This window comes from Acipenser ruthenus, chromosome 12 (assembly GCF_902713425.1).
Source record: "Acipenser ruthenus chromosome 12, fAciRut3.2 maternal haplotype, whole genome shotgun sequence".
In the NCBI taxonomy this organism is placed as follows: Eukaryota; Metazoa; Chordata; class Actinopteri; order Acipenseriformes; family Acipenseridae; genus Acipenser; species Acipenser ruthenus.
In genome coordinates this window covers 26,912,693-26,926,977 of record NC_081200.1, presented here as the reverse complement: position 1 = coordinate 26,926,977, position 14,285 = coordinate 26,912,693, and the positions used below count along the sequence as shown (strand labels likewise).

Genomic DNA, 14,285 nt, shown 5'->3' with positions numbered 1-14,285 from the left:
ACTATTTGTTTTTTCAGGTTCATTAATGTGAGTAAGAGCTTCATGCGGTGCCTGGAGTCTTCACTTCAATATACAGGTTGCACAACTGATTAAAGATGCTCTGGTGATAATTGCTTTTTGTGCATTCTTTGTTAGATCAAAACTGTATTAATGACATATGCTGCTAATAAGTTTTTAAGTAATGTAAAATATGCCTTCAGAATAGTGGCTGCGGAAGTCTTTATTAATGACCTATATGCTTCTAATAAGCTCTTAATGAAAATTAAACCTTCACTTCAGAATAGGGGCTGCAAAACTCTTTACTAGTGACCAACAGCCTCCTAATAAGCCCTTTATTGGAAACAAAGTCCAACTCTGGGATAGAGTGTTATCCATGCATGGACCTCTTTGTTTTGCTGCTTTATTACCAAGGTATTAAATTAATCCTATACAAGCAGCTACTAGGATCTAATATGGCCAAGAACAGTCTTCACTTCAGTACAAGGCATGCAAATCCTTTATTAATGTCCAGTAACCTGTTAGTAAGGCATGTTTGAGAATAAGCATAATAAGTACCTAACAAGCCCTTATTAGGAGACTATACATGATGTATTAGGTGCTAATTAGTCACAAATGTACATCATAAATGCCCAATATGTAGTGCTTAAAATAGTGTTACCGAAACTTGTGTGGGTGTTTTTTTTTTTATGCCTCACATAGTTGTTCTTCATAAATTGATTTTTGGTCGTTTAATTTATCGTTGAAACATTGCAGCATTTGAAGATTAAGTTATTTATTCAGAATACACGGCGTAGAGAACACAGAGGGCAAAAAGCGAGTTGTTTTTGAAACAGTATTCTGCGTATGTGTCTGCAGACGGACACCACACGCTCCGACTACAACAGCACAAGTCCGACTGCTTGACCGGTCCCAAAACCACGAAACAGATTATTTTGTATCTCTCGAAAAACAGCAAGTCCTTCACCGCGTGTTTCACACAGTCTGCGAGCTCCAGTGCCAGCGCGGAACACGCGTTTCCATCGTACTCCGCATTCCTTAGTCGCTCCTCTACAACTGTTTTCATCACCTGCCGGGCCTCTTCCGCTGAAAACGTTTTCTCCGGTTGCGGCTGGTAGCAGTTCTCCACGGGGTTTTTGCATAACGACTTATTTGCTGCGATGCTTTTGGAATTTAAAGAGTGCACGTTCTGGCCGCTGAGCTCCCTCGACTTGGCCGTCCAGGTATCCTTGCCCCGTTTCCTGTGGCTCTCCCTTTTTGCAAGGTTTGCTGTGTAGAGCCTCTGGGGGTCTCTCTGTTTTGTCCCAGTGACTGCTGGACTGCACATGGATTTCACTACATCACAGCTGCCCGGTTTTCTTTGTTTTTCCATTTCCATTGCGTGTTTCTTCTCGGTGCAACCTGGCAGGTATAGAAATAATCGGTGACGGTACACATACGGTAATTTACGCACAGGTTACATTCAATTTGTTGTCGCTCGTGTATCTAAGTTGCAATCATACAAAATACTGTTACATTATGTCTGCGCTAGAAGTTATGTCACCTGAATCTCAGCAATTGTTTTTTAAAATGCAAACCCCCCACACAACACCACACACACACACACACATTCTTTCAATTTTATATATAAATCAGTCCAATTGAAATAATTCTGTCTCAATTGTCTAAAAAAAGTGGCAAAAAAGGTATTGACAGCATTCAAGTGGCAAACACTTAAAACGAGTACTTCTTCAGTAAAGAATGGGAACGTTTATTAAATACATGATCATTACTTACCACTTTCCATTTAAATAACAAGAAACGTCGCCCGTTCTATAATTACAGGTTATTTGTACTCTCCAGACCGTTTATCGCGTAGGTCAGACTACACATAGCCAGTGTTGTATTGTACCACTTGTTTTTCACAGAGGAGAAAGGGAACGCTCCTGTCAGCGTTCCAGTGACGTCACTAACATACCTCCAGACCCCGCTCACCAATGGGGTGAAAGAAGACTTCTCATTATAATTGCACAGCTGCCTGTCAATCACTTTTAGATTTGATATTAACTCACATCAAAGATGCTCTTTTCTAAATGTTTAATAGCAATCAGCTCTCACGTTGGTAATTAAAGAACTGACCCGGGACATTTAATAAGCTATTAACATTTTAGGTAACAAAAGGTCAGTGTCACTCAAGCTTTTGAAGGTCAATAGAAACAATAGACTTTGGAGCTAAATGACTTTTCTTTGCGGATTTCCACACGTACTGTGGTTTCCATTTGCCTAGTCTGACTCACATATGCTCGGAGCCTTTTCCTCATCTTAAATATTTAGGTTTGTGTTCTATGCGTGTTTTGTCTCCAGCTTTTAGTATTACAGTACTGTGTCTTTCTAGAAATGATTTAGCATTTCTCAAAGTCTGCTCTATTATCAGTTAAAAAAAACTAAAAATGAACTTTAATTGTAAAGCCTACGGCATTAAACAATTATCCAGAACCGGTAGCCGAGGACATAAAAGTTGAACTCCATTTTTTTAGTTGTCATATTTGCAGCTTTTACTGTGGGAAAAAATGATACTAGAAACCTACAACACAGTTGCACACATGAGCTGTTATTAATGTTTTTTTTTCTGAAGATAAACCATAAGAAATGAATAATGTGAAAATAACTGCATACATTACAATTTGCCCACAATCAATGTTGTAAGCAAATTGAATGTGCATGTGCCAGTGAAGGAACAGCTCTCGCCTCCCGTCAATTTAAACTGCCTTGATCAGGGATTTTCTCAACCTGCAGATTCAGCTTCTCATCATGAGCAATGGGAAGTTAACCTTTAACGAATATGAGAAAAAGTGACCAGTGCTTACTGCAGCAGGCAAGATTCGTGGGGTCTCCAAGTAAACCACGGAGAAATGTGAGCTTAACGGGAGAATGATTTCTACAAACAAAACAATATTGCATTCCGCTGTGTTAGATTATAATCATCACCTGTGCAATTCGAATACGTGCCTCGTGGTGTCATTTATTAAGGGAAATGTAAAATAAATAAAATAATTAAATGACATTTGATGTTTCTCGCTCAATGGTATGAGGTATAAGCCACCCACACTCATTTGCACGATTCAATGATCCACAATTGCAAGACTGTACATTGGAAAAGTCCTTCTCTTAGTTTTACTTCTATATTACCGTGAAATGTATTTACTGCAGGAATCAACATGATTAAAATCCATTGCAGTGAGAGATAACTGCATTTTGTTTAAACCACTCGCTACAGCATGTATAGCTAATGAAATAATTATATTAATCTTAGTGCACAGCCATTTGTGAGCTTTCTATTAAAAAAACGATATATTGTATGACGCCAAACATTTTTTTCAATACGAAATGAAACTATAGACCTAATAAGAACTGTGCTCATTTACCTTATAGGTGATGTTTTGACAGCTGTTATCCAGGGAAGCATTGAGGATTGGATAGTGCAGCAGTCCCAAGGAAGCAGCCTGTTGGAAACAATTATTATTTGATACATTTTACTTTAGTTGTTAAATGTAATTGGTCCACTGCACTGTTGGGCTGCACCAACAAAAACAGTTTAAAGAGCGTAGTATGATTTATACATGGGCTTCACTGCATATGTATAACATGACTTCTATATTACCATGAAATCTAGCTATTAAGCTCAAAGGGCAACACAATGTAGTCTTACTGCTGATGGTAGGTAGTCAAAACATGTGTCAATTATTTTGACGTTGATGTTGTTTATTTTAGTTTCCTAATTTACTGTTTTATAGTTGTTTTTTTTAATCAAATGTGCAAATGAGTAACAATGTTGCATCCAGGTTTTCAGATGTTTTTTCTTTTTTTTTTACCACATTATTAGAGGTAATTGAACACTTTGGTACATTCGGAACTACTGATGGTGGCCCTAGTCCTGAATACTGGCCTGGATATTGAAGCAGGCTTTATATTGCTGTCAATTGGAGCAAATCGGGACTGTGGCCTTAATTGCGAGGTGGCCCTGAAGCAAATAATCACAATGATACAATTCTACACCACGTCAGTCTCATTACTGCCAAAAGCAGGTCCCTAATCGCTTGTACTGCCTCTCCCATGCTGGAGATTTCTGTTTAAATAGTGTAATGGTAAAAAAAAAAAAAAAGGAACAGGACAAATCGTTCACATGTTAAAACTTTACTGAAACCTTTCCATTTTAAGATTACAGCAAGAACCTGTTAAAATGTTGAATTACCATATAGGTACTTTCATGATCTTCCCATTTCTGTCTTTTTGATTCAGAATTATGCCTTTTAACTGTACTATAGATCCATTGTCCCCTGTAAAACCGTATATATATATAGATCCCATCTATCCTGAACCACATAAATAGTAAATACACCAGCTTTGATAAAAAACATATAGAAAAGACAAATCAACAACTCATAACTGTACAGTAACCATGACTGTAGCACGATCAGTATATCACCTGCGCATAACGTGAATACTCAAAGACGACTGTCACTACATGTTCAGTCGTAGTCAGTTAGTTCATTTTTAGCAGAACCGTGTGTTTGTATACTACAGACTGTATTAATACAAGTGGAATAGCAGAGGGCAGAAACATAGTATACATTATAATCTGGTAACAGTTTATCCATTGTTACAAAGAGGCAAGAATTGTTTCTGAGAATTCTGGTGGCTTTCATTTCAGATCCATGAGCATAGATGCTGGATTCTCCAAGTAGGACTTCCATAAATTAGAGAAACGGGACATTGTGGCTCCATCAATAATCCTGTGATCAGCTGACCAGCTGACATTCATGATGTGAGCTTTTACAACTTCACCTTTGACATTGAATCTGGGCAGAACCTGGAAACGGACACAAACAAAGCAAGCATGTGTTAAATGTATTGATCTCTATCATTCGGAAACTAAGAAGAGTTGTTGTATTTCACAAGTTGAGACAGAATTATTAACACTTATATAAAAGCACGCTCTATAGGGAATGCATGATAACTTAATAAGCACTGAATTACATTTTCATATTTGAAACAAACCTGTATCTTTCCCAGAGCTCCGATAGCCACCTCAGGAGGTAGAATGACAGGTTTAGCGTACGTTCCACCGATCTAGGAAGACAACAGTCAGTGTATTAACAGTATATTGTCTCCAGGTATATGAATCACATCTATCTTTTTGTCTTTGTGGACTGTGTAACTAGGGCTTTATAACCCTACATGGATGCACTTGAAAACAACTTGAATGACCACAAAATGACAATCTGGTTTTCATTTATTTTGAATAAATCTCCACACCTGATAACTGAATACATTTATAAGACACCTGTCGCTAAAATGATTTATTACCATATACGATAATCAAGAAAATAAACAATACAAAATAATAATAATAATAATAATAATTAAAAAAAAAAAAAATCAATCCTATTTCTGACTTTTCAGTCTTAGAAAGAAGCTGTGAACCCTCTTACTGATCCAATATTGGAAATGGTGAATGTTCCCCCAGTGAGCTCACTGGTTCCCAGCTGTCCTGTTGCTCCCAAAGTCTGTAGACGATTCAGCTCAGCAGCGATGTCGAAAATACTCAGCATCTGAACGTTCTTCACATTGGGGACGATCAGACCCTGCTGTGTGTCCATAGCAAGGCCGATGTTGTGAGAAGCCTGGTACCAATAAATAAATAAACATCACATTAATCGTGTACCAAAAAATAAATAAATGAATATCACCATAATCTTTTATTGTGTCAAGGTCGTTTTACAGGCTCTTCAAATCAGAGTAAGACGAGCAGAGCTGAATGGTGTCTTTCCCTGTAAAGCTTCGAGTCTGTGTTTGCCTTGCCATGTATTTTCTGCAGGCTGAATCAACATGATTAAAATCCATTGTAGTGAGAGATAACTGCATTTTGTGTAAACCACTCGCTACAGCATGTATAGCTAATGAAATAATTATATTAATCTTAGTGCACAGCCGTTTGTGATCTTTCTTTTAAAAAAACAATATATTGTATGACGCCAAACATTTTATTCAATACAAAATGAAACTATAGACCTAATAAGAACTGTGCTCATTTACCTTATAGGTGATGTTTTGACAGCTGTTATCCAGGGAAGCATTGAGGATTGGATAATGCAGCAGTCCCAAAGAAGCAGCCTGTTGGAAACAATTATTATTTGATACATTTTACTTTAGTTGTTAAATGTAATTGGTCCACTGCACTGTTGGGCTGCACCAACAAAAACAGTTTAAAAGAGTGTAGTATGATTTATACATGGGCTTCACTGCATATGTATAACATGACTGCTCAAGACAGCTCTCCCATGACAAACCTCGAAACGGCAGCTTTACCTTAATAAAGAAGGGCATGTAACTGAGTCGCACTCCCCTCGATTCAGCCAGGGACTTCAGCTCTTCTCGCAGTTCAGCCAGCTGGGTCAGATCGATCTCATCACAGTATCCAAAGTGAGGGATCTTTAAGGCAGCAGACATGGTTTTTACCATCGCCTTGTGGAAGCCTGCAATGGAGTGACTGCACTGAGGACACAGGGATGCCAAGCATGCATTTCTCTCACACGAAACGCAAATGTAGAACTAGCGTGGTGGCATTGATAAGATCGGTACAATTACTTAAGAAGTCCCAGTTTTGGAAACCCTGAAAAACACTAGAGTTTTCCAGGCTGTTCAAGAGGTTGTTGCTCCACTAACCCCCACGTAGTGCTCAAGTTGATAACTTGACAAATTAAAACTTCAGTTTTAGCAGTTAGTAATTTTACAAAAAGTTTATCCTAGGATAACTAATCAAATCGTTTCAGTGCACTGACAAATACACACATTAGTATATCAGGTTAGTTTATTGTCTGATATTTTGAGTGATCTTCCCTTCACTATTATGATTTACCTTTCAGTGGCTCAGTCCTATCTTTGCCTGTAAACACAGGTTTAGTGACAGCAGGTTTAGGCAGTGTCTTGTCTTTCGGCTGCGGTGGAGCAGTCCTAGCCTGTGGTGGAGGTGGCACGATCTCTGGGGTTGGAGAGAGAGGTAGAATAGCCCCAGTCTGCTTGGACAGGTAGTTGAGAATGTCTTCTTTAAGAATCCGACCATCTCTCCCAGTCCCCACAACTTCACTCAGCTTGATCTGTTCAAGTATCACAGAAGAATGAACCCTCAATCGTTCATGACGTTACAGTTATTAAAATAGAACCATCAACGTAAATTCCCATTTATACAAAATAACATAAAAATGAGGTATACTTTTGTTATGAATGGTACAGCAGAATAACACTTGCAGATAGTCAAATAGAATGGCTCCATATTTATTGAAATGGACATCAAATTATTTTGTACCGTATATATAAAAAAGTGTTGTTATACTTTGTATAGTTTGCTACATTATTGGTAAAGCACGTGACAAAGGCTCTTAAAAATACAAATTAAAAAAAAAATGATACAAACACTGGAAACATCGTTGTGAAATTGCATTCCCTGAGTGACACTCCAGGGATTATTGCCTGGTTCAGCCACATAGCTTCAAATCATCCAGTTTACGATCTCTCCAGCATCCACAGCAACCCTGTTACCCTGCTAACTAATGATCCTTTTCTACATTTTTTAAAAAGCCATCTGTTTTGCACACAAGACAAAGGACTCACGACCACCAGTAAAAGGACACCGCTGCCGTGCAGCTGAAAAGCAGTATCACTATCTATCACGACTCATTGCTGCAGCCTAGCAACTCCCAGCGCTATACAGCGATTCCAGTTTTATGGTGAGACTGGAGCAGTTACTGCTAAAATGCAGCTCTTTGAGCTTTTTACAAGTTTAACATGTATTGAAGTTCTTCCTTAGTCAGGGTACTCATTTCTTCTCTCTTTCTGTAAACGTCAAGGAACCCTGGCATTGCATTAACCTTTACATCACATACATGTGCCTTATATTTAATTTCTTGCCCATGAAATACCCTATATAACACATGTTCTCTTTTTCTCTATTGTTCTTTCAAATATTAATGAAAATGTGTAAAAAAAAAACAAAACAAAACGTATTTTCCTTAGGAAAAGGACCTTTGAACGATTGGTACCCCCACTTTAATTGTTTTGTTATTCAGCCATTCTAAAATATATTGTTTTGTATATTCTGGATAAACAAAAAAACTGAACGGCAATAGCCCTGGCAGTCAGGTCTGAACCTACATTATTCTCCATGGCGAGTCTGCGCACAGCAGGGGTGGCCATCGTTTTCTGTCCCTTGATCTCCTGGTGTGTGTGTTCATCGTGGGACACTGCTGGGGCCTCCAGCACATCCTCCTCCAGGGCACCGACTGCACAAAGAGAGGACACACCATCAGCTCGTACAGGAACACTTACAATTTCATTCTCCTTTAAAAAAGATAAAATAGGTCAAAATTGCACTTAGGCATAACAACCTTGTCATGTACAGTATACGGCTTACTGACAATTGAAACAAAGCCCTTTTAATTAATGTTATGGTCCTTAAAGGCTGTGGATTTCATATTTTTTTGTTAATGCTATGAAACATTGTAGGCACACCTTTGATGCCTTCAGTTACTTTTACAAGTTGTTGGTTTCTAGTTTGGTAAGATTTAAAACTTTTCCTTTTCTTAATCCAAAAACGGAGCAAATTGGTATGAAGAGCTTGATAATGTCTTCACGCCAAAGTGAAATAGGAACCATTTTTTGTGAATGGTATTGCATTACAAAACCAGTAGCCAGCTATTTTATTAACCTTGTAGTGTTGTGTGTTGAACCGCCATCTTTTAAGCTAACATGAACCTCGCCAGCATGACCAGGGCTCTTCCATTTCTCACAAGGTTCATGATCTCATGCTATTTCAGCTTTCCCGGACATGTCTGGGAAGCAGTTTTGTTCCAGTACGCTGCGGACGGCTCTTAATTATTGATGGAGGGTCACTGGATGGAATCCTACAGAGCACATTACAGACTTCCCGTGGGGTATTTATTAAACTCTCCAATAATAGCTCTTTGTTAGGTTGTGATTGCAGGTAGAGGTTTCCTCTTGTGGCCCAGGTCTCTGCTCCCCTGCTGAGCTCAAGCTTTTGAATGCAGGCTTCAAGATCAGCTGGCAAATCAAAAACTTAATCCCCTCTTCAAATACAGAAAGGCATTGCTAAAACAGGCTTGTTCCCTGAATCTTGGAGGATGCATTTGCCTGTTCATCCTGTCCTCCTAAAATGAACAAAAACGGAGCAGTTCCCCTTATGTTATTCAGGCCACTGTAATTAATGAGATTTATGAGGCTGTTATATTTAATTTGTTTTTACTTCATGCAACAGTTTTGAGAAGTTAATTTGCCATTTCGTTTCTTAGCGGTTGATTTTATTGGTCTACTTCATGCAATGCACTTCCTGCACCAACCTACAAATTTTGTTTAAATATAGTTGGAGAGAGGAAAGTAATCAGATGTTTTATTTAAACATTTTATATGGAGGCATTTGCAGAATAACTGTATTTTGATGTATTCTGTTTAGAATGTCTTTTGATTTCTTTCTATTTGCTGCACAGTATTTAGCATTTTAGCTGCTTCCAAGGAGGTTACAAAGAGGTTTTGTTTTTAAAAAATGATGCGGAACAAGCTCACACTTGGCTGGTCTGTGCTTCAAGAGTCCAGCCTGATGAGTGGAAAGGGAGAGATAATGGGGGGCAATTAAAGCTGAGGGTGCTCCAGACAGATAAGAGCTAGGTGAGAACACAGGGGGAGGGGGCAGGGTCTTCTCTCCCCACACTTGACATGCAGAGCACTCTGTTCCAAAGACTGCATTCTTACAGCCAGCGTGTGTTTCAGCAATGTGTTGTCATATTATAGTATAGGTTGTGCAGGGTGAACATGAGACACATCGCACAGTTTTAATGGTCATCACAGTGAAGTTAAAGCTGCCTTTGAGCAGGACTTGTCTGATATCAGAAGTGTATTAATTTATCTTTGGAGTTTTTGCATATAGATCTCTTTTTATTAACATGTGAAATTAACAAACAGCAAAGTCAGGTTCAAGGCAAATGCTCCAGGGACCTCCATGCGTCCATTGGCATCTACATATAAAACCTAATCTGAACCATAAACCACAATTTTACCCCAAACCTTTAATCCTAACCTTAATCGCTATCCAATTTGAAAGCTGATTGGCCCTAATATGGGACAACCTTAACTAAGGTAACATTAAGTAGTCCAAGACCAGTGCTAATCAGGGTCTGTTAAATCAGCCGCAAGGCTTTTTTTCTCAGATATTTGTTGCTTTGGTAAGTTCGTGGCATGTGGATGTCACCTCATGGACTTGCAAAACAAACACAGGCGTGACAAACTCCAGATTAAACATTTCAGATTCTAGTTATTGCTGAGCTAAATATACCGATAATAAAACAATCATTAACTGTAGAGTGACCCACATGAGGAAGCCAAGGAAAGAATATAAAATCTACAATGGACATACAAAGCACACACAAAAAATTGAGAAGTGTATTAAAAAAAAAAAAAAAAAAAAAAGAATTAGCTCTTTTCTTATATTACTAACCATCCATAACTATTAAACATTGAATTTATTATATTTATTTTAGCATTTCTTGTACTGCTGAACAACTTATGACCGACTGTAAAACAAAATAAAAAATAATAAACTTGACACAATGGGCAAAAATGACTTAACCAGCCAATAAAACACCAATGTGCTCTTTTACAGCACACATTGAAGAAGGTCTTGCCCGAAATGCCTTCACTGGAGTATTTGATTCTTACCTTTCACAGCCTCCGTTTCTATATCCACAAGAGGCTTGCCCACAATGGCCGTATCATCTACATTGTAATACAGTTTGCTGATGACCCCGTCATAGCGGCTGGTGATGGTAACAGATGCTTTGTCACTCTGGACTTCACAAATGCTGTCGAACTGAGACACTGTGTCTCCTTCTTTCACATACCTGTGTGTAGAAAGGGGAAGCGAGAGTATTACAGGCCAAGGCATTCAACTCGGTGCTGGGAAGAATATTCAAACAAACACAGATCAGAAATAATTACTGCATGTTTTTACCATAACATAAATGACTGGATACTGTGCAATGGGAACCAATGCTCGAGGCTTGATAACTAACATTCTACTATAGAGAAGTATTTATCAGGTTGTTGGATGGGGATCAATGTTTATTTCACTCCTGAGAGATGTATTTACTTTAATATAGTACTAATTACACATTTTAAGGTTATTCAAAACAAAAGAATACTTTAATTGTGCTAAAGGATTTCGCTAGATAACGTATTTAAAAACAATCAAACCTGAATTAACCAGCAATTACCAAAGAAAGAAAAAACTCGATCTAATTGTTCAAAACTAATTAGACTCACGCCATTATGGTTATAGCCCCACCTAGTGGCTAAAATACTGTACACTCCAAGGCCAAACTTCAAATGTCCTTTAATTGAATCCCTAATCAGTGTCTTTATATTAAACAGGTAAAAAAAATAAAAATAAAAAAGAAAGAGTTTTGCTGTTTTTCCTTTTTCACTAAAAGAAATGACATATATTTTTAGTTTAAAAACCGAAACATGTACATGGACACAAAAGGTTTTAATACATTTATATATAAAATATTATAATATTATACTTTTTGTTCCACTACAGTCCCATGGGTTATTTTATTTATTTTTAAACACAATGTTTCAACTTACCATTCCTTTACAGTTACCTCTGTAATCCCTTCTCCAATATCTGACAGCTTAAATTGCAGAATCGGTCCAGCAGCAACTGCAACCAGTAGTGTTGAACATTTTAAATTTTGCCTAGAACTTTAATCTTTGTCTAAGCCTTAGTGTTATGCACAGTAATAAGTGCACAAAATAGCCCTGTTTATTTAATATTCAATACATCTTCCAAATCTTTTCCATATGCAACTGAAAGCTGTACAAAGTGTTACACACAAATTCATGATACAAACATCCCCAACACGTTAAAGTTTAGAGGTTTAAATGTAATACTAAAGTTGAAATGTTCAGGAGATTAAACAGATAATACAGTAACGCCCCTAGCAACGGAAAGGAAAGATTACACTTTAAGCATAACAACTGCTACATTTAGGGTATTTACAGCAACGATATTGTGAATAAAGCCAAGTACACCAGAATAATCCTATCAAAGGTATATGAAGAATTCTAATGCATGCAGTTAGACAAAGTGTTATGAACTGTTGCACAAACTATCTTTGATGTATTTGTAATTATTTTTTTTTGTAATGTTCAGAATATTTCTGGAAAAACAGAACAGTCATTTCAAATGGAAAGCGGCTTACCAGGAGTGTTCCTTAAAAACCTTCTCTGCTGGCTGATCTTTAGAGAAGGTTTATTTAGGATATATTCAGATCTAATGAACCGACCTCTACTGCAGGACCTATATTGGGGTGCACAGACCTGCAAATGAAAAAAAAAAAGTATAGTCTTTAAAACTGGAAGAGAAATTGAAGAGCAGATAATAGGTACAGTATGCAAGTCCATGTTAATAAACACCATATTTAAAATGACTTTGTACATGTGTACAATATGGAAATAATACAGATGCAAATGATGATTTTTTTTTTTAAATGTCAAAATCTGCTTGACATAACCTATATCTCATTTGCAGGGTTAAAAACTACAATATAAAACTCTAACCACTTTAATAGTGATGGTTTCTTTAAAAAAAAAACACATTACAATGTTGGTGTTCTCTCGGGAGCAGAAGGGTTAACTTTAACAGCATGTGTCTACAGGTTTAATTTGGTGGACAATTATAACGGAATTCCAGGTGCTTCAGTGTTCAGTTCCTTAACTATGTACAGTGTACATTGCATACAGTAATGATCTATGCAGAAACAATATAACATTATACAGAATACACTGAATAGACAGTTTAAAAAATTGTAGATTATATAAAATATTCCTTACATGTTGGTCTATTGTTCGAGTCACGTATTTTTTCTACACAAAAGTGCATCAAGTACATTTTAGCGGCATACTTCCTATACCCATGTGTACCTATCTACCTGGTTTGATGCATAATACAATTCTGCCAACCCGTATTTTGCAATGGCTGAGGTGCAAAGGAAGAGTATAAAATTGACCAACACGTTAGCATTTACCACGCCTACATGTATATGAGTTTACTGGTTTTAAAACAATGCATATTTGGTGCAATGAAGTATTCGCAACAAAACAAATCATCTGTAGGCACAATGTCCAATCACACCAGTCTCCTGTCTTCTTCAGCACATTATATATTTATTTTCTTACATTGTACAGATTATATATATTGATTTAGTACAGTAACATACCTGTCTTTTTTTTTACTCTACTTAACCTCTCTTAAACTAATGTTGAGTAAGAAGAACTCAGTCTGTATATACATTATTAACCTCATGCATTTTGCATTTTATGACTATGCGCCGTGTCTTTGGTGCGATTTCCCGCTGTCTCCCCTACGATCATGCAAAACTCCGTTTTCAATTTAACCTTACCAAGCGTCCCATAAACCTGAATGAACACCTCAGTACATTCACTGCCGCCATCTTAAACCGGAACAGACGACTCTAACTCAAAGACCAATCACAAAGCGAGAGTTGATGGGCAGAAAAACGCAACAGCCTTTTTGTATATACTGTATCTGTGGAAGAGTGAGTTCAATACAGAAAATCATCACGGAGCAGCCAGTGAAACGCCTTTACCGCTGCCCTTCCCTTGCTTCAAGTCCATGCACACAAGTTTGTGTAAAACGAGATGGTCCTTGTGTGGCAGATACATCCTTGGCAGAAATTCCAGCCATTGATGCTGAGCTGGTAATCTACACACCTAACCTAGAGTGAGTGCAGATAGCAGGAAATCGGTTGTATTTCTACAAAGGGTACTACAATTGTCTTCAACCTGCACGGCCAGTTGAAAAACATCACTACCCGCTAAACATCTTTGTCCTGTGTTGGTCATTGCTGGAATTTCCAACAGAGATGGCATGATATTTATTCTGTAATACCAATATACAAATGCATCTACCTGTTGAAAGTCAGTGGCAAGAGTTCAGTTGTCTAGTGTTTCTCCATCCAGACTGCACAATTTATTGATGTGTCACAAGGAACTAAATCAAAAGGGTTGACTCTGTTTTCTAATTCGTGTAACAGACACGACACAGGTTAAGTGTACCGTAAAACTTGAAATAAACGCCCCAGCTTTTATTTACAATATTTGCCAGTAGCCCCAGCGCCTATTGGAGACCGGCGACTATTTGAGAAATACTTCAGATGCAA

The 14,285-nt window shown here is 37.7% G+C and overlaps 2 protein-coding genes across 2 annotated transcripts; both read right to left on the bottom strand.

Annotated features, from left to right (window-relative positions):
• Positions 1–755: 755 nt before the first annotated feature.
• LOC117416828 (dynein light chain Tctex-type 5-B-like) lies at positions 756–2,013 on the bottom strand. The gene is made up of 2 exons (XM_034028240.3): positions 1,774–2,013; positions 756–1,398 (listed from the first exon to the last, which is right to left on the bottom strand). The coding sequence occupies exons 1-2, from the start codon at positions 1,781–1,783 to the stop codon at positions 773–775; spliced, it is 636 nt and encodes a 211-aa protein (XP_033884131.3). The 5' UTR covers positions 1,784–2,013; the 3' UTR covers positions 756–772.
• A 2,141-nt stretch (positions 2,014–4,154) lies between these two features.
• Positions 4,155–13,619, bottom strand: LOC117416827 (lipoamide acyltransferase component of branched-chain alpha-keto acid dehydrogenase complex, mitochondrial-like). Its single transcript, XM_034028239.3, has 11 exons — positions 13,506–13,619; positions 12,306–12,423; positions 11,689–11,764; positions 10,762–10,943; positions 8,188–8,315; positions 6,896–7,133; positions 6,346–6,512; positions 6,073–6,150; positions 5,469–5,660; positions 5,035–5,106; positions 4,155–4,846 (listed from the first exon to the last, which is right to left on the bottom strand). Exons 1-11 carry the CDS (start codon positions 13,554–13,556, stop codon positions 4,679–4,681), a joined length of 1,470 nt encoding a protein of 489 aa, XP_033884130.2. The 5' UTR covers positions 13,557–13,619; the 3' UTR covers positions 4,155–4,678.
• Between the last annotated feature and the right edge of the window lie 666 nt (positions 13,620–14,285).